The 27775-nt window shown below is 40.7% G+C and overlaps 3 protein-coding genes across 6 annotated transcripts in view; 2 read left to right on the top strand and 1 right to left on the bottom strand.

Annotated features, from left to right (window-relative positions):
- Positions 1 to 884, bottom strand: part of LOC117811359 (serine/threonine-protein kinase 32C) — a 114035-nt gene extending 113151 nt beyond the window's left edge. Inside the window, 1 exon segment of the mRNA XM_034681594.1 lies at positions 398 to 884. Within this exon segment, the coding sequence (XP_034537485.1) occupies positions 398 to 479 (82 nt within the window). The 5' untranslated portion in view covers positions 480 to 884.
- Positions 885 to 3209: 2325 nt separating this feature from the next.
- Positions 3210 to 14567, top strand: LOC117811360 (leucine-rich repeat-containing protein 27-like). Of its 3 annotated transcripts, none has more exons than XM_034681596.1 (11): positions 3210 to 3329; positions 3849 to 4130; positions 4290 to 4420; positions 4725 to 4783; positions 5856 to 6008; positions 8602 to 8800; positions 10397 to 10537; positions 11526 to 11607; positions 12013 to 12098; positions 14087 to 14207; positions 14295 to 14567. In XM_034681596.1, exons 2-11 carry the CDS (start codon positions 3909 to 3911, stop codon positions 14406 to 14408), a joined length of 1308 nt encoding a protein of 435 aa, XP_034537487.1. In that variant the 5' UTR covers positions 3210 to 3329; positions 3849 to 3908; the 3' UTR covers positions 14409 to 14567. The 3 variants fall into 3 exon arrangements, with proteins under 3 accessions (XP_034537487.1, XP_034537486.1, XP_034537488.1); XM_034681595.1 differs by having other exon boundaries at positions 3211 to 3333; XM_034681597.1 differs by lacking the exon at positions 3210 to 3329 and adding an exon at positions 3396 to 3526.
- A 1595-nt stretch (positions 14568 to 16162) lies between these two features.
- Positions 16163 to 27016, top strand: pwwp2b (PWWP domain containing 2B). 2 transcript variants are annotated; one of them, XM_034681590.1, is made up of 3 exons: positions 16163 to 16596; positions 18663 to 20394; positions 24575 to 27016. In XM_034681590.1, the coding sequence occupies exons 1-2, from the start codon at positions 16454 to 16456 to the stop codon at positions 20392 to 20394; spliced, it is 1875 nt and encodes a 624-aa protein (XP_034537481.1). In that variant the 5' UTR covers positions 16163 to 16453; the 3' UTR covers positions 24575 to 27016. The 2 variants fall into 2 exon arrangements, with proteins under 2 accessions (XP_034537481.1, XP_034537480.1); XM_034681589.1 differs by having other exon boundaries at positions 16190 to 16596; positions 18663 to 20390.
- The last annotated feature ends 759 nt before the right edge of the window (positions 27017 to 27775 follow it).

Below are 27775 nucleotides of genomic sequence, written 5' to 3'. Positions count from 1 at the left end.
GGGGGGGGGGGGGGGGGGGGGGGGGGGGTAATTCTGCACTTACTGTATTGTGGGAATTTTCTCTACAATTTACAAAAATCCACTGTGTCGTTAAGTCTCGAATTAGCCTTTTTTTGATCATGACTTTTGCATGTATTGCATATTAAAACGGACCATCAGCAAAGCAGCACTATACAGGCACACAATCAGGCAGCAACAGTGTTTTAAGATAACAAAATGAACAACTTATCAGCAGAAACTTTGACAACTTCACCTAAAGTCATGTCAATATCAGATCCAACACCCTAGTGTTAGTCTGACATTAATAATCTCTAGTAATGTTGATGCACAATACAAAACTCCCAGCTCCAACTTCTGAAGTAGTGTCATTTTTGCACAGGGTTTGGCGGGGACTTACCATCCTCCTTCTCGTCAAACACTGGTCTCTTTGAAGAACTATTGGCTCCCATCCTCTTCTTCCACTTGCCCCAGTGAAACATTGATGCTCAGATTGCATTCCTCGCCTCTTGAAGAGAAACTACAGCTCTGTGTTGGACACCCTTCTCAAAAGACAGAAATCATAACCATACATTTCACCCGAAGAAACGTGTCCGTTATTCCGCCTTTTTTCCTCCGCTGTCTACTCTGCTGAGACTGTCAGACTCTTTCTACGCCATCGGAGAGCAAGAGCAGTGAGAATAAAGTTGGAATACTGTTCGGTTTGTTGCATCTGGAGGTAAATGTTTCATTCGGTACTGCTGGTGTTCAGTTGTCTTCCGTAGCCTGCCAGCCAAAACACAGAGACTTGTATTTGTAGGGCTGAGAGTCAGAGCTGTGTCAAGTTACACGCAGCCAGGTGGGGTGAAATAGGAAAGCAGGCAAGTGTACCGTAAAAATAAAAGCCCCAGACCTACTACCGAGGAGCTGCAGTCCCCTTAAATAAGCAGCGACTGGAGTTTGCGTCATACACGACTCATAATAATTAAAAGGACGCTCCTTTTAAAGTGACACACTGCATATCACTGTTATAGTTTTTTAAGTCAGGTTATTCTTTCCCCATCAAAATTGTGGTAATGTAATCAATTCTCCAGCATGCTATAACATGTTACAATGTTACAATGTCATTTAGCAGACGCTTTTATCCAAAGCGACGTACATACGAGAACAAGGACAACACAAGCAAAGATCTAGACAAGATGAAACAAGATCAGTACGAGTAACAAAGTGCTTCAAGTCCATTTAGATGCAGGTACTGCCAAGCAGTGTAAAGCCAATGCACAAATGTATGTTTTTGTTTTTTTTTGTAAAATAAGGAACATCTACAATGAAGCAACCAAACAATTTAAGACCTTCCATTATCATCATCAACAATTAACATCACCACAATAAAAGGACCAGACCAACTATTGTGTACACCGTTATGATCTACATAAGAGTGACCTTATTCTTATGTGCCCCGTGTAAATTACAGTAAAGGAAATGCACCACTCTACTAAAAGTATGGAATTTTAAAATGGATAGGAATAAATGCAAAATGATGAAATAAAACCTAAGTTTTGTAATAAGTAAAAAACTTATAGAAACCCTGGAATTAGAGTGAAAAATAAATACAACTTGCTGAATAAGCATTGATAAACTCAGTTAACTTTCATGTTAAACCTACTGATTGATGCATATTAATATTGTCAAATATCTGTATAAAGAAAATCTTCTGTCATTGTATTCATTATATGCATCTTGTATAAATGTACTGACCCTTAAAATCCTCACAGAGATTAAGAATCTTGTTGACAATGATTCCTTTCTCAGTAGGCCTAATAGTAGAAGTGAAACAATCCTTAACCCAAAAATATCTCATTAATACACACTCAAAGGAGTCCTTCAATTGTCATTAGTATAGAAAAAAATATCCTGTACCGTTAAATTAAACAAAAATATAGGTAGATGAGGTTATATTAGTAGAAGGCGTGGTAAGGAAGTATATTTTCTGTTTTTGCACCAGTAAGTATTTAATTTTTTTTCTTACAACTCTTGAGCTGCTTTAAAGCTGCTGTTGGTAGGAATGGTGTAAAAAAAATTACTTTTTTTCTGCTGGGTTTGGAGAAAAGGTCATAATGCCCATCAGTACTCATCAGTAAGTGGAGTAATTTGAGACTATTGCAAAATCTCTGTGTTTTCCAATGGCTTTGTATCAAGCAATGTTATTATTCCCCTCGTTCCCGTTATGACGGACCAATCATAGCTAATCTCCAATCCTCTGACCTGATTGGTAAAGGGGCGGCCCCTACTACGTCCTCCGATTGGTTATGAGTCTGGCACTATCATGACTGTACACGCCAATCTGTGTTGGGGGGCTAAGAGGAAATCTGGTTGTAAGGGATAGTGTTGTCAAACGGGTGAAATGTATGGTTAAGATTTCTGTCTTTTGAGAAGGGTGTCCAACACAGAGCTGTAGTTTCTCTTCAAGAGGCGAGTAATGCAATCTGAGCATAAATGCTTCACTGGGGCAAGTGGAAGAAGAGGATGGGAACCAATAGTTCTTCAAAGAGACCAGTGTTTGATAAGAAGGAGGATGGTGAGTCCCCGCCAAACCCTGTGCAAAAATGACACTAAATGACACCCTGAACAGATGTTTATTCTGTGACCACCAACAGCAGCTTTAAGAGAAAAGGGTCCCCTGGTCATAGACAATGAAGCTTGTTTCATCTTACGATTATATATTATTATTCTATTCTATTCTATCAGTTTTGTCTTCTAAATGTGACTTCAATCGTTTTATTTTTATTTTTTTTGCAGGACTATTATTTTGAAAGTCACTGCCGGAAATCCCCCCTGTGTGATCCTCTCCTCTTGACACTTGTAAGAGTAGTGTCAGTGTGACAGTTGCTGGCCAGTGACTGTAGCCGACGTAGCTCAGTTTCGCAGACTGTCATGCATATCAACACATGAGGAGCAGGCAGCCTCTCTGCAGGTGAAGCCGGGATGGATGACTACAAACTGGGAAACCCGCTGCTGTTGCTGTGCTTCAGTCCATATGAACTCATTGATTCGGTCCACAGTCTCATTAGAGGATGGGTGGGCGGTGCCGGCGGATCACTGAGGGGAAAACATGGATTTAACACTTTCATACTTTAGTAACTGTACTTTCTCCTGTTGCTATTTTATTACACATTATAAAGAATACAATTGTAATTTTTAATACACCTTTGTATGTTACATTCTTACTTCTAAAGCATTAAAATAAAACAAAAAAACGCAGTTCACTTAATTTGAACCTGCACAGTTGCCGTACTTTGTGTTGACTTCGTTTCCATGGATACAGCGTCTCCCCCAGCAGGCGTCAGCTAAAAGTTGGTGGGACATATTTACCTTTTTCTGTAGTTTTACTCGTTTTTAGAAAGAATTTCCTTTGAATTGGGTCATGTCACAAATTAAGACTGCGTTAACAAAAACTGCTGCTCATCTGACTAGGAAACTTGCTAATACTAGCCAATGTTTGCTAAATGTAAACTGTTAAAGCTAGTTAACACATGCTTAAAGGCTAGTGGTTAGTATCTATATATTGATATTTAGTATTAATGTGACATATATTTATTTAATTATGCATTCTAAAGACAGATATTAACAAAGGATATTATATTATTTTTGCAGTATTTAAATAACTGTATTTTCTGTTCTTGTCTAGTTTCTTTTCTTTAATAAAATTTCCTTGTTCTGGTGTTTTTAAATTTACATTGTATTGCTTTTTTTTTCCAATTCTCCTCTAAAACAGGATTTTTTAAATCATACATGTACTTGTATACATCAATCTATTTACCTAACCATGTCCCTTGAATACTCCATTAACATGCACGTTTTATCATTTTCAGAGCACAGGAGAAAATGCAAACTGTTTAAATAACATTAAAAATCTCAGCTTCACGACTCCAATGGCCTCCCCAGAGAAAGATAAGGTGGAGGAGGAGGTTCCCGATCTGCACCTGAGTTTCGTCTTTGGGAATAGTTTTGTCAAACCAAAAAACCCCGACACTCAGTGTGTGGACGCTCAGCCCCAGGAGCATCCTGAATATTACCCAACAGAGACCGTGTGTCTGAGCAGAACTCATCTGAAACATGTCACAGACAGTATTTTGAAAAACAGCGCAGTAAAGGTCAGTTTGGACTTCACTCTACATTTATCAGCCTCTGCAGAGAAATGTATTCCACCATGTTTTTTTAAGCTGTAACATTATTCAAAGCTTTTAAATGTCAGAATAATTTGTTATTACGCATTATTTATTTATCCTAGCTGCTGACTCTATCACTCTCAGTGTTTATACCTCGAAGGAAACCGGATAACAAGCATCCCAGAATCACTGTTCATCAGCCTTCCCAACCTGCTGTGGCTGGATCTCAGAAATAACCAAATTGACACACTCCCTGCTGAAATTGGCTCGCACAGGTAGGCTCCTTATGCAACTGCTCTTTGAAATTTATGCTGATTGATTCCAAGCCCCTCGGCCACCACAGGAGTACAGTATGTTCATTCTTCAAAATGTCGAGTTTCAGAATACTTTTGGATACAAATGTTGGTCTCCAAGAGTTTTTTTGGGTGCAAAAATAGAGGCATGATCCCTGAAAGTGTCAGAATGAGGTTATTTTTGATAAGGACATATTTTATATAAATGAATCATGTTCAGTTTTATCTAAAACCTGATCAGGGTTAACACAGGGAAAACTAATAATCAGTGATTTTATTCTTGTAGATGTCTGAAGACTTTACTTTTGGAAGGAAATCCCATCTCAGAACTGCCGGCAGAGTTAGGTGAGTTAAGTTCGTCTTTACCTGCAGTCAGTGTCTTTGCTCTCTGTGCTAACATGCTGTGTCATCAGTTTGAATCATCCTCACTGGCCTCAAATGTAGATTACCTTAAAATGCAATGGTAACCTTGTTGTTGAATAAAGAGTTAATGAGTAGTTATAAATTGTTTGATTTACTCTCAGCTGTAAACACCAAAATATTTGTTTGCAAGAACAACATTTTAAGGGAATTCCAGTATTTTAAAACCTGGGTCCTTTTAGAAAATATTTCCCAGTCCCATTTTAAAATAACCCCAATATGTTTCAACTTATTAGTGAACTAGCATATAATCCTTTATTCAAATACACCTGATCAAACGTCCTCCAAAAGCAGTAATTCTACCTTGTAGAACACAGGAGTTGCTAATCCAGTGCTGCCTCCCTTGGTTAACACTAACATAGTGGTGGATCTGAGCAAACCACCCATTTATAAAGCAGAGTTTTGAAGTCTGTCGTGGGCAGTGACCATATTGGAAATGCTGACTCAACCTAACTTAGGTTGATCTAGCTTGAAGAAAAGAGGCGAAACTGAGGCGGTCTTTGAGCTTTCTCACAGCAAGAGGTTGCCCCTTGGTTTTACCTTGAGAGATCATAACTACTAATTGATTTAGCTAGTAGCAGATAGCCGTTTGTCAGAGGATGGAGCAGTGGAGAGTAGAGAGAGAGAGTAGGAGGACTCAGAGGACCACAGCCTGGGGCATGCCATTAAAGGGGCCCTTAGAGATCTTTTTTGTAGTGATCTCAGAACAACCTAAATCATCATTGTATATCTTAAATGGGTGTCTGTATGTAGGATTACACTGCAGTGATAATGGCACATTTTGCCATTAGCAGCCGAAGCAAAAGTAGGAGACAAAATACTTCATAAAAGGACCAAAGCTTCACAAACTGGAATTACCTTAAATGCTTAAAATCAAGGAATCAACACTGCTTAATATCCCTCTACCCATGCACTCGTTGTAAATTAATCTTAGTTAATTAAACTAACGGTGACCTGAAACACATTTTAATGCATACTATCTTTGTAATTATTTTAGGTAATGTGATCACCCTGAGAGGACTCCACTTGAGGAACTGCCCCATCACATTCCCCCCACAGGACATTGTGACCCAGGGGGTCCACAGCATCATGCAGTACCTCAGGACTTTTCTGGCTATGCGTCCGGTCAGCGTGATGAAGACCTCTCCAGGTGAGTCAAAGGCACCTTAACTTTGAACAATGCAGCAGCGAGGTGTTCAGTATGCACGTGCACCCCAGCCATCTGCTCTTTTAGTCAAAGCGAGGACGTGCTGGTCACAAAAATAGCTCCTTGCCCTGGTACCACTTTGCTGGTGTGACTTCTGTTGCCTTGGAGACAGCGCGTGACACTCGCCAGACTACCATACCCCCCCTCCTCAACCTCCTCCCTGGAATATTTTTAGCCAGATGAAAATGATCGATAACCTGTGGGCTCTGAACAGGAGCTCTGTGTCTCTGAGCTCTGTCTGGAGGTAATAACTGTGAGAAGCCCGAGACGGCCCCCCTCAGGAGAGGCTGCTGCTGCACAACGAGCTGATCAAACCCCTCAATCACACCGTTTATCTCCCCACACACAAGGTGATTAAGGAAGACGGGGCTCTGGTCTCCATGGGGGAAATCTCCTTTCATTCCATCGGCTCAGAGCAGAAGTTCTTGAATATACACCAGTCATTAACAGACTCAGTGTCATATGCCTCTTTCATTTGTGTTAACATGAAGTTTTAGTGTAATTATCCTTCATGTGGGGAGAGAGTCATATTCAGACTCTTATTTTCAGAAAAACTCAACAGTTGCTGGATACTACTCTACAATTGAATCTACTTTACATGTTTTAGTGAATGTGTGAATGTGTTTGTAACATGCTCTGAGATGTTTCACTACTATATTTTCCTCCCTGATACCCAACCTATCCAGCTTGATTTCACAATCGGCTGGTACTGTACTGAGTACTGGATTGATAATCGTGCATAGTCTGACTTTGAAACAAAAGAAAAAATGTCCCTGCTCATCCTGTATGGACTTGATTTAAGTTCCATTATTGTTGAATGTTTTTTGGCTCTCATTAGACTCTTTGTAAAACATTAACCAATATATACAGAGAATTGATGCCACACAACTTTATTTAACCACTTTGGCTGTTTTGAAAACCACCTACTATACTAGCAGTACGTACTGATTTGGCCAAAATTCCTTATGTAGTATGTAGTATGTGAGTAATTTTGTGAGCGTAGGATGTGAGAATTTGGCAGCAGAAGAAATCACCTTAGAGTCCAGACACTGGTGGTGGTTGATGAATTCTAGGAATTAAAGACTTTGCGGAGACCAGGTGGAGATGGGGAGGTGGAGGGGTGTGCACCATCAAAGCAAGAAAGACCTAGCTGGAGAGAGAGAAACACATTTAAAAAGACAACAGAAAGTTGATAGGCTGACGATAAGGACGTGCCACTGAGCTATTGGATGACAGCCGCCGATTAACTAATGACAGCTCCGGAGCATGCAGCTGGGAGCAGGTGAGCTATTGAATGAGGGAGAGGAGAGTTAAACAACTATCTGCGATTGCTTCCATAGTCTTCCTGACCGAACTTTTGCTAGATCTACATATAAACCACTTCTTAACTTTTTTTTTTAAGTTATATTTTTGGCCTTTTTGTGCCTTTATGACCGAACAGCCGAAGAGAGACAGGAAATGTGGGGAAAGACATGCAGGACCTGGCCGCTGCCGGGAGTCGAACCAGTGACCTCTGCAACGAGGGCCACAGCCACTGTATGTGGGGTGCCTAGACCGCCAGGCCACCAGCGCCCCTATTTCTTAACATTTTAAATCATAAGTGATGCTAAAGAAGCAGTTTCGCTATCAGCTGACTGTTGTTTACTTCTGCTTTCCGAAACCGGAAATCCAGCAACAACTGGCCCAGCATACTACATAAGAGATCCAACAGAACAGTCATACTACATACAACTTTCAAACACAGTATGTAGTCCGTACTACATAGTACATTAGATGGTAGTGTGTAGCAGGCGATTACGAAGACAGCCTTAGTTTGGCAATCAGTCAGTACAAAAAGGGATATTAACAAGGAATTCTTGGAACAAAAAACAGTTCCATAGATGTTTCGTTGACATTACTCTGTCTCTTGTGTCTGCCAGATAGCATCAGTGAAACACAGATTTTACGAGGAAATTGTGTTCATGAGCTTTTTAACTGGTCGATGATCACTGAAGAAACTCTAGTATAATAAGAAGTGAATCATTTTGAAATAAGCTAGCCTAAAATTAGCAGCCACTCTGCTTAGAGCCCTAAAGTCTTGTGTCTGATGAAGTGTTTTGTATAAGCACTGTTTAAGAAAATTAAGATGTAACTTTTACTAAATGTTACATTGTCCACTAGTCCCTCTCGTATTGTTCTTTTTATTTAGGAAGTAATAAATTACCTGAAATCAGTTCTTATTCACAGCTCTGAATCAGCAGTAGCAGGTGGCAGGTACATAAAAAAACGTGGTGGCTTAAAATTGCAACTTGCTTTGTGTACTAATGATTAGAAAAGACAAAAATAATAGTTCTTTAGTAAACAAGTTCACCTCTTTCTGTGAAGAATGAATAATAATGTCAGGTCGGTGCATATATATTGGATACTGCATTATTGATCAGAACCATTCAGTTTCTTCCTGAGCGTATGTAGACAGCAGTGGTTGTTTTAAGAACAAGCTGCTTCTTTATTTTGATCAATCTCATTTGACCTGTTGCTGCCGTGGTTGTGTTATTAGTGGAACTGCCAGTGGTGGAGAAGCTTCAGCTGTCGGAGCTGACGGGGTCAAGCGTGGAGGAGCAGGAGGAGTCTGTGGATGAGGCCGAGCTGCAGAGATTCAGGGAACTCAAACACAAGATGATCCTCCTCGACAAAGCTGAGCTGGGGTCTATTGCACAGGGTGACATGAAGTCATATCCTCTTCCTGTTATCAAAAGGTGAGTCAAATCTGTTAGAGTCAAAAGTAAACTCAACACTCTCACACTTCAAAATCAAAGAACAGTGGACTGAAAACATTTGACATTACTGTGCTTCGATATGTAAATCAGTTGGACAAGGACTGTGTGGCCTCTGAATCAGCTGCTGGTTGTCGGCCATGTTGGCTGCTTCACTTTCATACATGTGGCTCCAAGTTCTCACAGACATCACATTCACTAAACGCCTCTTCTCTGTCCTCACTCCAGTCTCCCTCTCTGTCTGTTTGCCTTCAGATGTTGTACGTCCTTTTCAACATTCAAGTCCTGATTATTTGAAGGCCGTACACAATGACGCAAAATAAAAATTATTCATTTTAAATCTATAAAAGCTGAATAAAAGAGCATTTTTCATGTTAAAATTTAGAGGGTAAAACTACAAAAGTTGTAAAAAAAAAATATGGATGTATGATATAGTTACCTGCTGAAGTGCCACAGTTAAAGCTCCTGTGAGGAACTTTCCATTTGTGTCAATTTTGGCGCCCTCTGTGAGCAAAGATGTACATCACATCACTTTTCTTACCTTGTTCTGTACTAAGGGTAGTTTTTTCTGAAACAAAAATCTTATCCTGCTTTCTTTCAACAGTCAAATTGATCACTTATTGTGAATCTTTGCTGTTGTTTCTGCAGTGTGCTTTCAGTTGTCTGGTCTGACACCTTCTGCAAGCTACAATATGCTAAGCTTAGCCTAACATAAAGACTGGAACTATGGAAACTGCTAACCTGAGTGGACACAAAATCTTTGCGATCACGCCTCTAAAGCTCTCAATTATATTAATTCTATCCCCTGTTATATAGTCCAAACAAAAAACATTTTAATTGGTGTTGTGTGCCAAACCATTTCTTGGCTGGGACCAGTAACTTCCTGGGATCTGTGTTGGTTACCTGGCAACTGGTGCTGGAGAAAAAACAGCCATTGTCTTTTTTTACACTCCCATTTTTGAAAGATTGAGGAAGAGGATGAAGTGAAGTTACTGAGAGAGCTTCAGAGGAGCTGCTGGGTGAATGTTGTCATGCTTGGATGTTGTGTTAGCAGTTTCCAGTCTTTATGCTACACTCAGCAGCTGCTTGTAGCTCCATATTTCAGTTCAGAGTTCAGATTTGACAGCAGGATTAATCTTATGACCTTACAGAAGTGAAATAATTGTGTTGCCCGAACATTATTCCTTAAGAACAAAGTCTCAACCCGGATACATTCATTTTTTACTTGGCTCAGATGAAAGAGATCATCATTTTATTGTTCCTAGCTTTGTTTCTGAGCTCTGTACCCTGGCAGCTAATACCTGTTTGCCACAAACCATTTGTCAACTGTTTCTACACTCGGTGTAATAAAGTTTGAAAGTGTTATTGGTTCTCTAACAGTAGAGTTCAGTAGATAACTTCAGTGGTAAGGTTAGGAGCTGTGGCATGCCGCCCATAAAAAAGGACAGCAAAACACTTTTTAAAGACATTCTCTGCAGAAACGACACAGTGATAAAAATCTCCCCCACTGTCACCGCTGGGACTCAGAGCTCTGGAGAGCAATAAAAATAAAGCATTTTGTTTCAATTTATTTGCCAGGAGAAAAGCGACTGGCAAGGCCAGCATAATTCCCGAGCTGCCGCTGTTTGACACTCAGCATTGGAAGAGACCGGAGGAGAGGAGACAGGCTGCAATGAAGGAGCTGAAGGAGAAACAAGCTATCCTCGAGCAGAGGAGAAAGTGAGTTCTTATGCATCACAGTAGCTTGAGCTCAAAGTGGTAAAGACCCTATTTATTATCCCACCCCCCTAAAACTGGAGCATTAAAAGAGAATTGTAGTATTTTTGAACTGAGGCTCCATTTTTAAAAATCAAAATCACGTAAAAAGTTATGGAACAGATTCAGTAATTTCTTCAGCCAACAGCCATGAAACAGGCTGTAACGGCTATAATGTGATCCTTGTCTGATCAAATTACGTCCCCTGGAAAGCTGTTGACTCTGATTGTTATTCTACATGTCTGTCAACATTACAGAAATGAACAGAGATAGATCTATGTTAAGGTAAAATACTTTTTTCATACCAGAAACAGCCTTTACATCACAGTCTTCAACGACACCGGACTATACTGACAAAAACTTAGATTTTTTCATCACAGAAACACAGGAGCAGCTGCTTCTATTGGTTTGTTTATCCATGAAAGTGTGTGACTTTGTGACTGTTTTAGATGGTTCATTTGGATCCAACACAACACTTGTATTTCACTTAATACAAACAAAATAATACAATAGTCATTCCTTCTGACTCCCCTGCAAAGTAGAATTGCTGTTTCTGTCAATGGGGTTTTGTGATTAGGAACTTTTGGTGGTCATGCTTTGATCGATCATGTATCCAACATCTTGAACAATTACAAAACTTAGTGTAAAAAATGCCCCGATTTAAGATAATAGAATAACTCTTTTGGTTGCAGTTGATTAATTGCATGAATATTCAGACCGGGTGACACAAAACATGAGAAGACATTGATAAGAATGTTGTTTTGTGAAGCAGTTTTAAGTAATGTTAAGAAAAGTTTCCAACAGCAAGGAATCAATACTGTGCTTTTAGTGTAAAGGCACAAAGAATAGAGTCTGTGTAAAGTCCCTTTTGGAACCATTAGGAGACAATAGACAGGAACATTTTCCCTGACATAGATCTATTACAGGGTATTGTTTTCTCCCTCCACTGTAGAAGCCAGGAGGCTCTTCGGACATGGCGCTCACAGTCCAAGCCAGACAAGCCAAAGAAACAGGGAAAACAGAGAAATCAAGAGGTATGTGCAGAATATATCACCCACACGTGCACCTGTCAACCTATTAACCACAAGGGGGCAGTAGAGCATCACCTGTTTTATACTGGTTTGATGACCATTACAATAAAATGACTCCAAGGTGAAACATTTGGATGGTTCTAAAAGAGTTCTCAGGTACTCACAGATGGCATGTGCTGCATCAGTGATTGCATGGTAACAACATTTCAGTCAAGGCTGGTGTATACGTGAGGGCCATGCAGATTATTCAGAGCCTCATCTGCTCATAATATTTGCAGCATCAGTCCAAATATTCAAATATAATTAAAACTAGTTGGGCCATTTCTGAGGCTAGGGAATCAGCTGTAAGATGTGTTTCAAACAGCTGTATCATCTTCATCTCGTACACGCCTCTGATCTCTGTTTCAGGAAGCAGACACAGATTTAAAACCTGGTGTGGTGGACAGAAGAGGCTCCCTTCATACTCAGCCTCCCACAAAGCATGAAGAGTCCAGGTAAATGGGTACTAGAATAGAAATAATGACAATAGATATTGTGAATTTTATGACTAGTTGTTTGTCTTTATACCCTGTGACAGACCTGTGACCTGTCTGGGGTGTACCCCGCCTCTCACCAAATCACAGCTTGGATCAGTTAAAGGTCCCCCCGCTTACTGAATGGGATAAGGGGTGTAGAACATGGATGGATGGATTATAATCATTATTCTGTTTTATAGCTATATCATACAAAGTGTGTTTACCAGGTGATCTCAAGACACTAAAACAACTAAAGCAACACTGGAAGAAAGAACAAAAACTGAAAAGATTTGTAACATGAAAGGAGACAATGAAAAGCACACCAACAACTACGAAAATGACCCTACAAAGGTTTAAAAATTAAACTTAAATAAAAAGATTAAAAAACTTTTAACATACGTTGCCACAAATATTTCAAAAATAATCGTACAAGGTGTATAAGGATAAGAGAAACCCTGCTCCATTGGCAGGAAATGTTTTTATCTGGCTCACATTAACTGGAAACTTTCAAAACTGATGACATTATTGCGTGGATTTGTATACAATATCAATATCTGACTTTAGTCAAAGATCAAAACTGAGGGCATGCAAAGACTGCTACATGTACTGTATTTTGATTATGGTAGACATATCATGGATATAAATGCCAACAAAACAGAGATAGAAATGCTTTTTTAATAATTGTGGGTGATTGAATCTCAGAGTTACAAATCTTGTTTTATTTTGAACCCTATCTAGCCTCTAGTCCCAAGTAAAATCCTTCAAATATCAAAATTTGATGGAAAACTGATTCCATACCTTTAATATTGAAGCAAGCTCAATTGCTATAATGTACTTTTTACTGGTCTCCTGAACAGTAATGCAGAAAGTCCTCATCTTATTGAAAACGTTAGAATCTGGCTGTAATCCAGAATATGGAGAGACATCAGGGGTTTTTTTTCACCAGCATCCTATTGCATTTAAAATTTTCCTCCTTTCATAAGATAAGATAAGACACTCCTTTATTCGTCCCACAACGGGGAAATTCATGGAGTTACAGCAGCAAACAAGAAGGTGTGCAGTACAAGAATTTCAACAAGAATATATAATCATCAGACAAAGTTGTTATGGGCTATAACCAAGCTTCATTGCTATCCCCTTTGTTAACTATTCAGTAACCCTGTGATGATCTGTAGCTTCTTTATATGAGGTTCCATCACTTATTCACACACTTCATTTTTTGACCATAAAGTAATTTTAAGTAACTCGACCAGTATTTGAAACAGATACTTGACTTTACTTGTGCTTTTAACTCAGATATTAACTCAATCAGTTGGTTTTATTGTCACTTGATTTTTCATGTATTAGTTTTTGTTTTTTTATCTTTATGTTTATTTTACTTGTAATACGTTTGTTTGAACCATCCTCTACTGTCGCTCTCTATCCATGTCTTTATGGTCATTGATCTATTTACATGTGAGGCACTGAAGAGATTTATTGTCCTTATTTTACAAAAGATGCCATACAAATTAAGTGTATTTACGACATCATTTCTATTATGCTTACTGTATCAGATCCAAAGCTGTGTAGATTCAAAAGGTAATTGGTCAGACCTGAAAGGCGTTCAAATATCAGCTGAATGGCACTTTCACTGTGCCACTATCAGCAACTGTGCAGATGCAGATAGAAGAAGAGAGACCCCTTGTGGACAAATAGAAACACTACTACCCACCACAGAACAGCAACAGTGTCTTTTGTTCTTTTTGAGCAACATAAAACTCAAAACCAGATTCACCCGGTTAGATAAAACATTTGAGATATTTATTTTTCGGTCATGTCAATTCCTTCAGTCAATCACAGGCTTACATTTGTTATCACTTGTCTGCCATATACAATGGTTATGATACTGCCAGATAAACATCAAAGTATTCAGTGTGTCTACTGTCTGCATTCTTATACTATGACCCTTGACCTGTGTGTTCCTCCAGATCTGCCCGTGAGCTGGAACGTCAGATCCGTGCTCATGTGGAGACGATACAGGAGCGACGCAGGAATCCCAGGGGCACCAGCAGGGAGCAGATGGCAGCAGCAGGGCAAGATATGGAGGAGGTTAGGACCTACTCTTTATTATTCACACAAACAATCTATATATTGCTCATTGGTTATTGATCTGAATTTGTTTTTGTTTGACAACAGATGAGGAAGCTGCAGACTCGGCTTCTTGAGAGGAAGACAAATCCAGAAAGAAAACTTGAAAAGCGTTTCATCATTTGCACTGGAGACACCTCGCCAAGTTACCTTGACAACTGACTGCTGTTCGAGATTTGTCATCTTGAATTCCTTCTCAAAACTTATTGTAGAGAGTTATTTAAGAACTTCCAGTGTATTACATGAATAACCATTGTAATCTTTATAACTCCAAATAAAGACCACATGGCTGTAACTGGGAAAGCAAGTGCTTCTAAATTGTCCATTGTTTGGCTCTTTTTTGTCTTGTGCAAGACAACAACACCACTAAATGTCATTTTCATATCAACCTTGCTTAGCTTGTGAAATGGTAAATGTGGCACGGAAATGCACAGATACTTATTTTTGTTGCTAATTGTTATATTTGCTCACCAGACAGAATAAGGATCGTTTGTGTCTTATTTATACAAACTAGGAAACACTGTAAAATCACAAAACCTATCAGTAGTTTTGGGTTTGAATGACAACCAAAGAATCAACTTGAGGATGTGACTCCAGACTCTTGGATATTGTCATGTTTCTCACAAACTTTATGACATTTTATGGATTAAATGATTTTGTATTTGCAGCCCTAAGTGCCTTTTTTTGGTTGTTATAAATATACATTAATGAAGACTGGGGTGATCAAATGAGGGGCTATCCATTAACAAGGGATACAAGAAAACACAACATTCAATTTAAGCTTCACAACAAAAAGAGAATACATGAATACATTAAAATGCAAAGTTAAATACAGTTATGTAAATCAATTTCAACAGAAGTTGGGAGGTTTGAAGTGTAATTTTTTAAATGTCAAAAAGGTATAATCGACTAACCCACTACTTAAGTCTGACATTTCTGGAACCATTTAAAGAAATGCGTGGGGACTCAAGGGCGTCAAATTGAATAGTTTTATTGGTGTCTTGTTCTTGGACAGAACATAATCATGTTGAAACAAGCAATAATATGAGAATTAAATAAGAAAATTACACATAAAAAATGAAACACTGCAAACAAACTGGAATATATGTGGAAATATAAGTGTAACAGGTTGAATGTAGAACATGTATGATATCCAATAAACATATGTATGTTTTGATTGATTGATTGATTAGACACTTCCCTCCACAACATAGGAGCCATGTAAAAATTAAAAATAAATGCAAAAAACAAAACAATCACTGAGGGATTCATCAAGAAAACATATGCAGTCTAGCATATACATACGTACACATAGATATGTACATGCATACGCACACATACACATGCATACATACACAAGTACATTCATGCATACATGTAAACATGCATACACATCCACTTATATTTTAGCCAATCACATGCTGACCAAAAAAAAAGGTGTAGGCTGAAACCAAGGCTTATCCTGCCTTCCCTTTAACATAACTTATGCCGTACAGACAACATTGTGCATGTCATTATGTTATTTTATAACAAAGCAATCTTCAAACGTTTCATTCAAAAACAAACCTACAAACAAAAAACATTTCAACTTCAACAAGCAGCAGTTCAGAAATCTTAGAGAAGTCTAATTAAAATTAATAGTTTATACTTCATCCATGTATTTATTTATCTGTTTGTTGCATTTTTTTAATACACAAAGGGAGTTACACATTTTTAATTCCTCATCATTGTATGTTCTTTTGAAAGATTGGTGGCTGTGTTTTCTTTAGATTAGTATTTTATTGCACTTTTTGATCATATTTATCACATTTTTGTTAATTTTGACAACATATGTTAGAAAAAGCATCCATAGGTTATCCGTTTTCAAATGCATTGGTTGTATAATTGTAACATGATCCGCCATTATTCTCTCTTTCTGCTTAGTTATCCCGGAGGTGAAGTCTTGAATAATGGCATCAAACATCATAGTGAGGCAGAGGAAGAAGGGTAGGCCTCATAGTCTGCTCCTCCAGCAGCACACACAGAGCGTGATGTCAGCGCTAACAGTCTCGTTGTAATTGACTTGGTGGGGGTGATGGCGTCATTTCATGCCCTGCTGTAGCCTCCTGCTCCAATAGCGAAGGGGAGACGGATCTTTGGCCGACGCGACCGTGGCTCCCTTGGCCGGGATCGAGCACCGCGGAGCCGGACACTTGACGCCGGGAAACATGGAGGATGAAGCGGCCGAGCAGCTGCGGGCCGGCTCTCGGGTACCTGTCACTATCGATCAAATAGTTAACGATACGCTGGTGGTGACGCTGACCTACCGGGAGAGGAGCTACACGGGGATACTGCTCGACTGCGACAAAAAGTGAGTTGAGTTTCGTCTTTTGTTTTTATATATTTTAATTAATTTGTCAAACGAAGCTAACAGCTAACTCACCTTTGAAGCTAGCTGTTAGCTTAGTGGGCCGCCATACAAAAGACTGACAGGGGAGCTCACTGTTAGCATGGCTGCTAATGGTGCTTTATTGTACAACACACTTAAATGGATGTACTATTCTAAAACGTGACTTACATGAAGGGCATTTACTCTTTAAAGAGATTGAGACTGACTACATAGATGAATAATGACCACTCTTGAACAATAAAGGATGTCAGTGGGTTCATCTATAGCTTATTGTGTTAGCCTAATCCCCTACACAGAACTTCATGTCAAAAAGAAGGCCTTGTCTGGACAGTATTATGTGTTTTAATCATGTTTTGATGTATTTACACACAAACACACACATGACACTGCAGTGTGTGATAGTTTGCTGAAGGGATGGTCCAATTGAATTATAATACTATGAGTAAAGCCTTTTTATAAGCATCCCCCCTGATCTGTTGAAACAATGAAAAATGGCAGTAAATTTACACAATTGTGAAATCTCAGTTGCCCTGCTTTTATTTTGCTTTCTTTTCAAACCAGGTTCTGATGAGATCCAAATAGGCCTAGGCTCTGTGTCTGACAAGAAAAGGCCCTTCACAAACCTGCTCAAATGATAAAAAACCCATTCATGCATATGTATAATTTAACATGTTATCAGGGTCATACCTTATCTACCCCTGCTGCTCTGTCACATGTGTAAGCCCTGTGTGCACCTTTAGAAGCTACTGGCTTTAGACTATTTATAGATCAGCAGAATCAGAATCTGACCAGCTTTGCCCCTTAGTATGCTTAGATAGTTTTTCATGTGAGAGCAGGAGCTGGCCTGGAAATAACCCACCCAGATGGGAAAAGGCAGGCCTCAGAATAACCTAAAATAGGCCTTTATTTGAGGCCCTGTCACTGACAAAATTTGACTTCTTCTTCCTTTCCAGCTCATGGAAAAACACTTCCTGTCATTGTCTCCCACAGGTCCTTTTTTAATGTCATCGTCTGGGCCTATCATTCAGGCATATCTCTGCAATCTGGTTACACTGTACACAACGTGAAATGGCACCAGTGCAGTGAACGGTTGCTGCGTCCTTGTGCTGTTCTTAACTAGCACTGCTTGTTCCCTGTCACACACAGACCTGTTTGTGCCGCGTCAGTCACACCGATGGCTGATATTCGGCTGCTTTAGGGGCATGTTTTAAAAGGTGAGAGGCACAGGCTGCACCAGGAGACTATTATTCGGAGGTGCTTGCCAGTTGCTCCTCCTGGGGAGGAAATCAGTCTACCCAAATGTGCGCTAATTAATAATCTCCCCACACATAAGCCCTGATCAGACACGGATGCAAAAACAAACTGAAATCTCCTGGCTCCTTCCCTACATCTCTGAATCCCGAGTGATTCATGGGATTGTTTTTGTTCAGTCAGATGTTAGGGAGGGGGGGTTCCTGGGCATCCTGTAGTCTCTTTGTCTGCTGTCTCCTGACTAAAGCTACACAGCCGTGTTACTGTTGCCTGCCAGCCACCTCTCAAAGACTCCTTGGCAGTTTGGGCCTTCTTTGGACATGTTTGCAGGTCCTGGAGAAAAAAAAAACATAAAACCACCCAAAGAGAGTCTATGATGCTACAGCTCCATTTCTGTGGCTTGAAGCAAGCTGAACAGAGAACTTACTGGTTGCTTTGAGACCCCAACCCCCACACATAAAGAATTTTCAGCACACAGGTGATAGGGAGGGGTGTTCTGGCAAAGTGGCAAAACCGTAAAATAAGAACTCAAACAGCTTTATGACCTTTTTCTCTTTTTTTCTTAATTGAAACAGCAAGCTTTCATTTGTGCTGTTCCTCTGGCCTTCAGTTGTTTGACATGATGAGATTATAGCTTGACATTACAGTATCGCTATCTGGAGGAAATTGCTTAACTAGAAAATTCAACAAATGCTCGTCATGTGATTGTTTGTGCTTTAAATCAAACTAACTGAGTCACGCAGTTTTTCATTTATTGTTGCCCTTTCTTTCCTCAGGACCGGGCTGTTCTGTCTACCAGAGTTCACAGCCAAACCTGAGGACTGCCTGAAATCTAAACCGGAATGTGAAATCCCGGAAGTGCTGAGTGAGGAGCCGGTTTCCGAATCTCCCAGCGAGGATTCACACAGACCAAAGGATGAAAACACGCTCCCCGAAAGCAGCATACCTGCCGCTCCTCCTCCTTGCCCCGTCCCCACATTGGTGCCGGCTGGACAGACTCCTTACCCTCCTTATTTTGAAGGAGCCCCTTTCCCCCAACCCTTATGGGTCCGACACAGCTACAGCCAATGGGTACCTCAGCCTCCTCCACGTCCAATCAAGAGAAAGAAGAGGCGAACACGAGAGCCCGGCCGCATGACCATGAGCACAATCCGTCTGCGGCCGCGGCAGGTACTGTGTGAGAAGTGCAAGAACACTCTGAACAGTGATGAGGACAGCAAAGACAGCATGAGCAACAACACGAAGACTTCTAGAAAAGAGAATTCACTACAGAGTGATGATGAAGGAGATGATAAAGACTCCCCCGGTAAGCTGTCCAGAAAAGAAGATGTAGTTGCAGCAAAAGATCCCAAGCGACGAGAAAACAGCACCAGCCTGGACAGCAAGCGTCTTAAGAGGGACAAACGGGGGGAGGCCGAGGGGGAGAAGTTCCCTGGAGGTGACGTTATCCCCCACAGCCCGGTCATAAAGATCTCCTACAGCACTCCGCAGGGCAAGGGAGAGGTGATGAAGATCCCCGCAAGAGTCCACGGCTCAGTTAAGCCGTTTTGCCCCAAACAGCTGGTGCAGAACGGGGTAGAAGAAAACGATAAGACCCCATCGGATCCGACCAAGGAACAACGGCATATTCTAGATGCCACGAGGTCCGGCCTCACCGTGTCCATTCCTAAACTCAAACTCACCCGGCCTTTCACTACAGTGGGTCAGGACTTACCTTCCCCAAAAATCCGCTTGAGACCCTCATCAAGGGAGGGAGAGGAGAGTGTGGTGGAGTATGAGGCAGAACTTGTTGGGGGCACCAGGAGACGAAGCCCCAGGGTGCCCGGTCCCTGTCTCCCCCACTCCGAGGACTCAGGGGAGGGAAAGAACTCTTTGGAGTTATGGTCGGGGAGTTCAGGAGAGGAAGCAGAGCGAGGACACAGTGACCTCACGCTTCTTATTAATTTCCGTAAGCGTAAAGCGGATTCTTCTAGTCTGTCGGTCTGCAGTAGTGACAGTTTGGACGAATCCAAGTCCTTCAGCTCTGATGGCACCTCCCCGGAGCTGTGCGACCTTGCCCCAGGTGAGGACCTCTCTGTTACGTCATCATCCGTTCCCTCGCGGGAAGACTGCAAGACGGTGCCGCCGCTCACGGTGCGGCTCCACACCCGCAGCATGACCAAGTGTGTAACAGAGGACGGTCACGCCGTGGCGGTGGGTGACATTGTGTGGGGGAAGATTCATGGCTTCCCCTGGTGGCCAGCCCGCGTCCTCAGCATCAGTGGCACCCGTAAGCAGGAGACGGCGAACTGTGAGGCCCAGTGGCCCCAGGCAAAGGTGGCGTGGTTTGGTTCGCCTACCACGTCCCAGCTCTCTGTCGCTAAACTGTCGCCCTTTAGAGAGCTGTTCAGGTCCCGCTTCAACAGGAAGAAGAAAGGGATGTACCGGAGAGCCATCCTGGAGGCCGCCAAGGCTGTGGGTCACATGAGCCCTGAGGTCACATCGCTGCTTTCACACTGCGACACGTAGGTCAGTTCACACATCACAGATGGCTGTATCACATCTACTGTTTTTAATGAGCATTGAAGACTGAAAACAGGGCTGGGGAATACTTTTATAAGAAACAGTACACAGAAAACAACATAACTCATCTCCCACCTGACTCATGTTATTCATGCTCAACATGTACAACTAACCCCATCACCATAAGTAGAAACAACTGATCGCTGCCACTTTGTTCTTGTGTCAGTTCATTCAAGAGGAAATCCAACTAGTAGTTATTCCATTATGTGATTAACTTAGGTTGCTCAGGCTGTCTCGGAACTACGTAATCTTGAGAAATAAGGACAGGTGTGGTAATCAAAGAGCTGGAAGAGAAGGTGAATGACGTGATTGTGGATGGTGCACACATACACAGTAAAACATGTTAACAAAGTAAACACAGTTTGATCTATACACCAAAAGACAGATGTGCTAAAAACCCTGATATGAAATGTGTCGGGCCAATTCCCACAGACACTAAGAAAAATCTGATCTAACATGAACTCATAGAAGCAGTTTTTATTTATACACATGACTTGTCTCTCTTTGACCATGTGACCATGCAGTAGGCCTTAAATACAGAGTCAAAACTTGCTCTGCTCTTGCGTCTCTTTATAGACTGCACACTCATTTTCAATCAGACTTTATTTATAAGGCGCTTTTCATACAATGCCATTGTAACACAAAGTGCTGTACATAAAAACAACCTAAAATAGAATAAATTAAGATAAAGATGCCACCCCCAGCCCCGACCCCAAACTCACCCCAGAGTCCTACGGTTAAGAACACAATATATGCAACAATAGTGATAAAAACAATACAAATAAAACAAATAAATAAAAAAGAAGTTGCTCTAAAGCCTCTAAACTTGAGGTTTGATATGTTATTCTAACTGGGTGAAGTGTCAGGTTTATTGTTTGACTCTGGATCAGTCCTGCAGAGGTTAATAATCTGTAGCTACCACCTAAAAAATGTGATAAACTCTGAGATTAATTCTATAAACTCGTACCAACCACACTCGTGTTTAAGAAAATCCTATAAATGCAAGCAGCATAGCATAAAAACATTAGCAGCAGTAAAAGCTAGATCTTTTTACTGTGCGAGAAGAAGCCATGAGAAGTTTTAGTTTATAAATGTATATTCCACATCTCAGTGTCTTGACAAACACACACTCCTGATTATTGCCCTTGTTTGCTAATGGCTCCTCATGTCCTGCAGACTGAATGATTCACAATAAAGGTATTTTCCTTATCTATGCACTTTGTTAACTACGAAAGCTTGAATAGTCCAATATTCTATCTGCCTCCTGAGGTAGGTGATACCTATAAATGTGCTTTCATTACTGAGAAATGTGCTAAAAATAGCAACACTAGGATCACACTGGCCAGCCCTGCTCTTACACTTAAAATATGGCAGGTCTGGTGGAGTTCATGATAAAACTTCGGGGAAATCTGTCTGAAAGTGATTCTGTGCCAACCTGCTTATTTAACAAGCAACCTCACCAACTACAAGTGTAAAGGAGAGACTGTGCTCGGATCTGGAAAACAAACATTAATACCAGCTTTAATGCAGGGAGAGGCTGTACGACTGACTGTACCCAGGAACGCTTGTGAAAACAGCTAATGACAGAAACTCACAAGTATTCGTCCTGCTGTTAGTGCATTAAAATAGGGTTTCTGTTATTTCTTAAAGGGGAATTTTTTAGCCTTTTCTAAGATCAAGATTTTTAATCCTTGGGTTAAAAGTCATGCACTAAGTATGTCTAACAAAGTACTTGTTTTCACCTCTGAAAGACTGTCATTGTTATTCTCACTGTATGACATTACAGAAAGGAATCCAGACCTGAGATCTTAGATAGTCCTGTTTGTTAGCAGGAGAAGCTTTTTTTTACAACTGGGAACAGATGTTAACCAACCAGACTCAAAAAATAACTCATTTATCAGAACAAGAGACTGTCTGTTCCACTGCTTCCCCAGTCATTTAGTTTGTTTGTTTTAATTTATAACTTTGGTGTGTTAAAGGTACAGTGTGCAGTATTTACAGACTTGGTAGTGTGTAAACACCTGAATATAAAAATTGTGTTGTTAAAATGAGCCTTTATATGTACATAAGGAGCAGGGCCCCTTCCACAGAGGCCGCAACCTTGCACCCCTGTGTACCTCAAGTAGCATAGAACAGACAGAACAGTAATGGCAATACAGGATTTTATATTAAATGAATGACCACCTGAAATGTGGTCTAAGACCAAGAAGGAGAAGAAAAGAGTGGTTGTTGTGGTGTGCAGAATAATTTGTATTGATAAAAGTTTTAATTGCAAAAACGTCAGATTTTTTTTAGAGGCAGTGTGAACACACAAATCTGGTCCAAATCAGATTTTTTCAAATCAGATTTAGACCACTTCCATATGTAGTCCTGAATCAGATACAGATTTTTTTTCAATGCGACCTCAGTGTGAACAGTCAAGTTGGATTTGATGCACATTTGATACTTTCACGTCACTTTATAGCGACACACGTCACAATTCTGTGCGGCGGTAGCCTTGCAAAAATGGAGGATAGCAACGATGGAGCAAGTCAATGGAGGGACAGCGAGGTCTTGGACCTTATAAATATATGGGGTGACACTTCCATACATAGCAAAGCTTGAGGGTTCATACTGTAACCGGTCTGTGTTTGAAAGTATATCGAAAGAACTGCATGTGATGTCATTGTTACTGTTCTTTTGAACATGCGGGGCAGTTCGGAGCAGCGAACAGATCAAACTGGAATCAGATACAGGTCACATTATAGATGGTAATGTGAACAGGCAAACAAAAAATCGGATCTGAGCAAAAAAGCAGAATTGAGCATTAAGCCTTAGAGGTGTGAACGTAGCCTAGGTGTTCCCATTTCTACACACTGTACCTTTTGAAATGGTTAGTTGGAGCCTACCCAGTAATTTTGTTACACAACACCAAAAACTAAACTGAGCAGTGGTTGAACAACAACCTAGATGTTGTGCTGTGTTCGGTTACTGATTTCCATGTGGCCTGGTGGCTTTGAAGAGAGCCATGATGCAACATGTTGGTCTGGTTTAAAAAGAAGCACTTACTCTGTAAGATCCTTTCTGTAATTGTGTCCGATACACAGAACAACAATCTGGTGCTGTTTTCACACATACGCTGCATTCCTAGAAATATCCTTCATTTTTTGGATGAGCTGCATGTGTGAACAAATTGTTCTGCACAAGGTTGAGTGAGCCGATGTGTGGAAAGTCAGGAAAGTTTCCTTTGAGTGTGTTGGCAGGGAGTGGCGACGATGTTATCATCATGCTATCATTGTGCAACTGGTGCGATCATCATGCATGTATAAAAGCTGCTTTGTACTGTTATGCTCGCCAGTTTGTTCTTTGCCAATCATTTGTTGATACTGTAATTTGCACATAGCATTTATATAAAGGCAGACAACTGTTATTGTGGTTTCGGGCTCTGTTTTGCCCGCCATATTGGATATCTTTACACATCTGCTGCAGGTTGTTTTTTAAATCATGTTCAAACTTCAGGGGCAGAATGTTTGTGAAATGTCTAGACATTTCAGGAGTGCATGTGTGAAAAGAACTGAAATGTTTTGACTAAAGAAGGATTTCTCTGGGCCCTGTTTGATCTGTCACATTTGCCCCCCAAGGATGTAATAATGGGCACTAAGTTAGAAAGTTATCAAAGGAACTCCCTAAGAGCTCACTGCTCTGTTGTCTATGCCAAGTGCTTCCTTGGTTTCAGAGTGCATTCTCTCTGTGTAGCCAAGCAGCAGGTCCTCAGCTCACTCTCCGAGGTTAAATATTGTCTTTGAGTGATATGTAAGATAGACGGGCTGCTCCCAGCTCTCTGTTTACTCTGTAATGGGTTAGGCGCCAAGAAGAGGTTGCTTGTAGTTGAGAATATACACAGCGAGGGAGTGAGGATGAGCCTATATTTGGTCTTTTTTTTTCCAGAGCTTTATAAAGGAAGCCGGTTTCCTGCTTCGTCAGCTTCAGAGGTTTCAGCTGACATTCACATCACAGTGTCCATAATCTCCAGATGACTAACATGAAGTGCTGAGCCTTAAAAAGTCCCACAGCTGATATATGACCTGCACTGTTTGTTCATTGTGTTCACTCTCTGCTCTTTCCCTCTCCTTCTTCTCTCGTGCAGAAGCTGAGGACTGACTGGAGGACTGCTTTTTTTTTCTGAATTCTCAGACCCTGTCATCAAGACCCAGGAGGGAGTACGTGAGGTTGCCACGGCTACAATTTGTACGCTGTTTCTTTTTTTCCTTCCACAAGGCTGGTTGAAAGATGGCTGCCACAGTGGAGTGTTGTTGAGACTGTATAAGGGAGCAAAAAAAAAAAAAAGGCCATGCATCTGATGGTCTGCTGAACTATTCCTCTTTTTTTATTTTTTAGAATTATTCATGTTTCAATAGAGCCGACACTACTAGAACCCAAATGTATTTATTATCTGTTATGGTTTATTATGAACCATCCGTCTGCTACAATCTCTCTAAACCTCCCAGTCTGCTGCTGTCTTTACCGCGGTCCTCACCGCAACTGATGTGAGGTTGTCCAGCCACAGGAAGCCGACGGCATCCCTCGCCCTGGACACCTTTAACGGAGGTTTAAAAAGTCTTACCCTGAACCCTCTTACTTCTCAAACTGTGAACGGCTCCTTCTGGCTGTTCCAGCTCCTCTAGCGATCGGTGTTTCCATCCTTGTAGCCTTCTGTTGGATCTGTGGATGTATTTATACTGAACTCTATTCCTCTCCTGAGTCATCTTGTGTCTCTCTTCTTTTTCATTTTCATCTTTTAGAAGTGTCTTTATGTCCCCACCCTAGTTCTTCCCTGAGAACCATTTTCACATCACTTTACTTATTTAAAACGTCACGTTTGAGAAAAAGCACTTTATCTGTACCTTGGTGGCCTGCTGTAAGCTCCCTGTCTGAAACACTATTGTGAGATTACAGCCCTAACAGGCAGCGGGGGAGTTCAGAAGTCTTTGTGGTTGACTATCTATGGCCTTGGAGATACAAAAAAAACTTTTATTTTTTTGTTTTCAGTTTATCTTATTGTACGATTTTGGGGACACCAGACACGGATGGTTGTGTACACTGAATACTTGCGTTTGACTTGATGTGTTTCTCCCCCTCTCTCACTACAAACCCAGGTTTAAAGGAGAATTGTCGTACTTAAAACATGGGCTCTTTTTTTTTTGTTGCATATTTAAGAGTCTGAATGATTTAAAGGTTTGAAGTTTTTGAGTTGCTCCTGAAGAAAACTTCAGGTGACAACAATGAGACAGGTGGTATCTGCCGCAATGTAATCCTTGCAGTCTGATCAACTCCACTTAAAGTTCCTATCTGACAACATTACAGATAAAACCCCCACAGAGATCCACCTTTTTTATTTAGGGACTATCCTTTCCTTTGTTACCACTCAACCACTCCCACTCCATTGACAAAAACTACATATTTCAAATCCCAGAACACAGGAGTCGCTGGTCTACACCCTGAGCTTAAGTTTTTTTGTGTAACTTTGATGTGTTTATGTGAGCTAACTTCTCAAACATCATTCTTGCACAACAGAGTACTGTTTATGTCAATGGGGTTTGGTGGCTTTAAAGAGAGCAATGTTAGGGTTGTTGGTGGTTTCAAAGCATCTCACTCTTAAAGAAAAAGGTCTGTCTCTGTAGGGATCCTTTCTGTAATGCTGTTGGACATGTACAACAACTTGTCAGTGACATCGCATAACTTTATGTTGATGTGGTTTGATTGGGAACATTTTCCCCAGGGATTATCTTGCAGCCATTGCAGCCTGTTACCTGCTGCAGGCTGTAGAAATCTGCCAGACTGAGTCAAACCTTTCTGTAGCTATTCATCATGTAGACCCCAACACATTTCAATGCAGGGCCCAGGTTTTAAAATACCAGAATTCCCCTTTAAGATGTCCACCGTAGAGATGGGTGAACAGATGTGTCAAAACCTCTTATGCATATCAGTCAAAGCTTTATGAGTCACATTGGGAGAAAATGAAATTTTCAACATGCTGTACGAATACTGTGAATTCAGTGGCCGAGTGTGGTGAACAGAACCTCGCTGCTAGTCGCAGGCTGCAGATATTGAGTCATCCGACTGAAGCAGACCGTAACGCTGACCTTTAGTGATCTTTGTGTTGAAAGCAGCACTGTTGGAACGGAGGGAGGAGGGGGGGGGGGCAGTGAAGGCAAGAGACCACATGGAGGTCTGTAGATTGCACACAACCAACCAGCCGTCTCCTCTCCTCGTGTCTGAGAACACAGAGTTCAGTCCGCTCAATGAGAGGAGTGTGTTTAATAAGGGGGCCGGTAACACTCCTGTTGTGATAATCTTTGGTTTGACTGTTTGCTGTCAAGCTCGGCTAGTTTCCATGCAGCCTTACACACCGAGTAGTGGGAGAGTCTAAATGTACGTATGCCTGCGAGGGGAAATGGTCTTCAGGATTTTCCTGTGTGTGAGCAACATGGCGATCTACTGTTGCCCACGTTGGTCAATGTTATTGGCTACTTTTTTGTTTTCTTTTTTTACATGTACTGTACATAAAATAAAATATAAAGCAATAATGTGCTGTTGTGAATGAGTCACTTTGTCAGATCACCAACAGATTTGTGTTAAGTCTTCTGAAGGGGAGGTACAGTGTTCAGGGTTTTTTCTCTTGTTAAAGTTTACACTAGATAAAAAGATAAAAACAGGAGCTGACAAAATATTATTTATTTACTTTCATTTCGCTACTTTTGTTACTTCTTTATAGATTAGTAACAAACAACATATATCATTTAAAAAAAGACAATGTTTCAACATGAAACTAGTTTGTTAACCCATTATTAATGGTTAATCAAAAGCCTGAGCCAACATTACCATTGGCTGGAAAGATGCACACATGGCTGACGTGTTAGAATAAAGAATGTTAATGTTGGCTACAAAAAGGCTAAATGCTGACATGAGCTGTATTCTAAATTTATCGCAAACCATCAATCTACAAACTGTAACAGTTCATTTTGTTACACTAAAATGTTAAGTTGTTCACCTTTCATGTAACTAAACACTTTTTCTTTATTCATCAGCAAATGTAAGAAAAACTACAAGCATTTCACAGTCAGTTATTTGTCTGAACCGCTAACTAAGATATTACACTTTTTTGCGTTGTTTCACCAATTTAATTATAACGAAGAATTTGCACAATGACAATTAATCAAAACAAAATAAGAAATGAAACGTGGTTAGGTAAATATTATATCCTGTAACATTATGGGAAATATAGAATCCAGTGTTTTAGGATAGTGTCACAATAGACCAGGGGTTCCCAAAACTTCCCAAACTTTAC

The sequence above is a fragment of the Notolabrus celidotus genome, chromosome 4, assembly GCF_009762535.1.
Source record: "Notolabrus celidotus isolate fNotCel1 chromosome 4, fNotCel1.pri, whole genome shotgun sequence".
Lineage (NCBI taxonomy): Eukaryota > Metazoa > Chordata > Actinopteri > Labriformes > Labridae > Notolabrus > Notolabrus celidotus.
This window is presented reverse-complemented; position numbering and strand designations above follow the sequence as displayed.

Excerpts from the sequence above, each read along its gene's own strand:
- LOC117811360 (XM_034681596.1), top strand. The coding sequence starts at position 3,909 with ATGGCCTCCCCAGAGAAAGATAAGGTGGAGGAGGAGGTTCCCGATCTG. Across the intron at positions 8,801-10,396 it reads CCTCTTCCTGTTATCAAAAG|GAGAAAAGCGACTGGCAAGG; the intron begins GTGAGTCAAATC and ends TTTATTTGCCAG. Across the intron at positions 14,208-14,294 it reads CAGGGCAAGATATGGAGGAG|ATGAGGAAGCTGCAGACTCG; the intron begins GTTAGGACCTAC and ends GTTTGACAACAG.
- pwwp2b (XM_034681589.1), top strand. The coding sequence starts at position 16,454 with ATGGAGGATGAAGCGGCCGAGCAGCTGCGGGCCGGCTCTCGGGTACCT. Across the intron at positions 16,597-18,662 it reads CTGCTCGACTGCGACAAAAA|GACCGGGCTGTTCTGTCTAC; the intron begins GTGAGTTGAGTT and ends TTCTTTCCTCAG.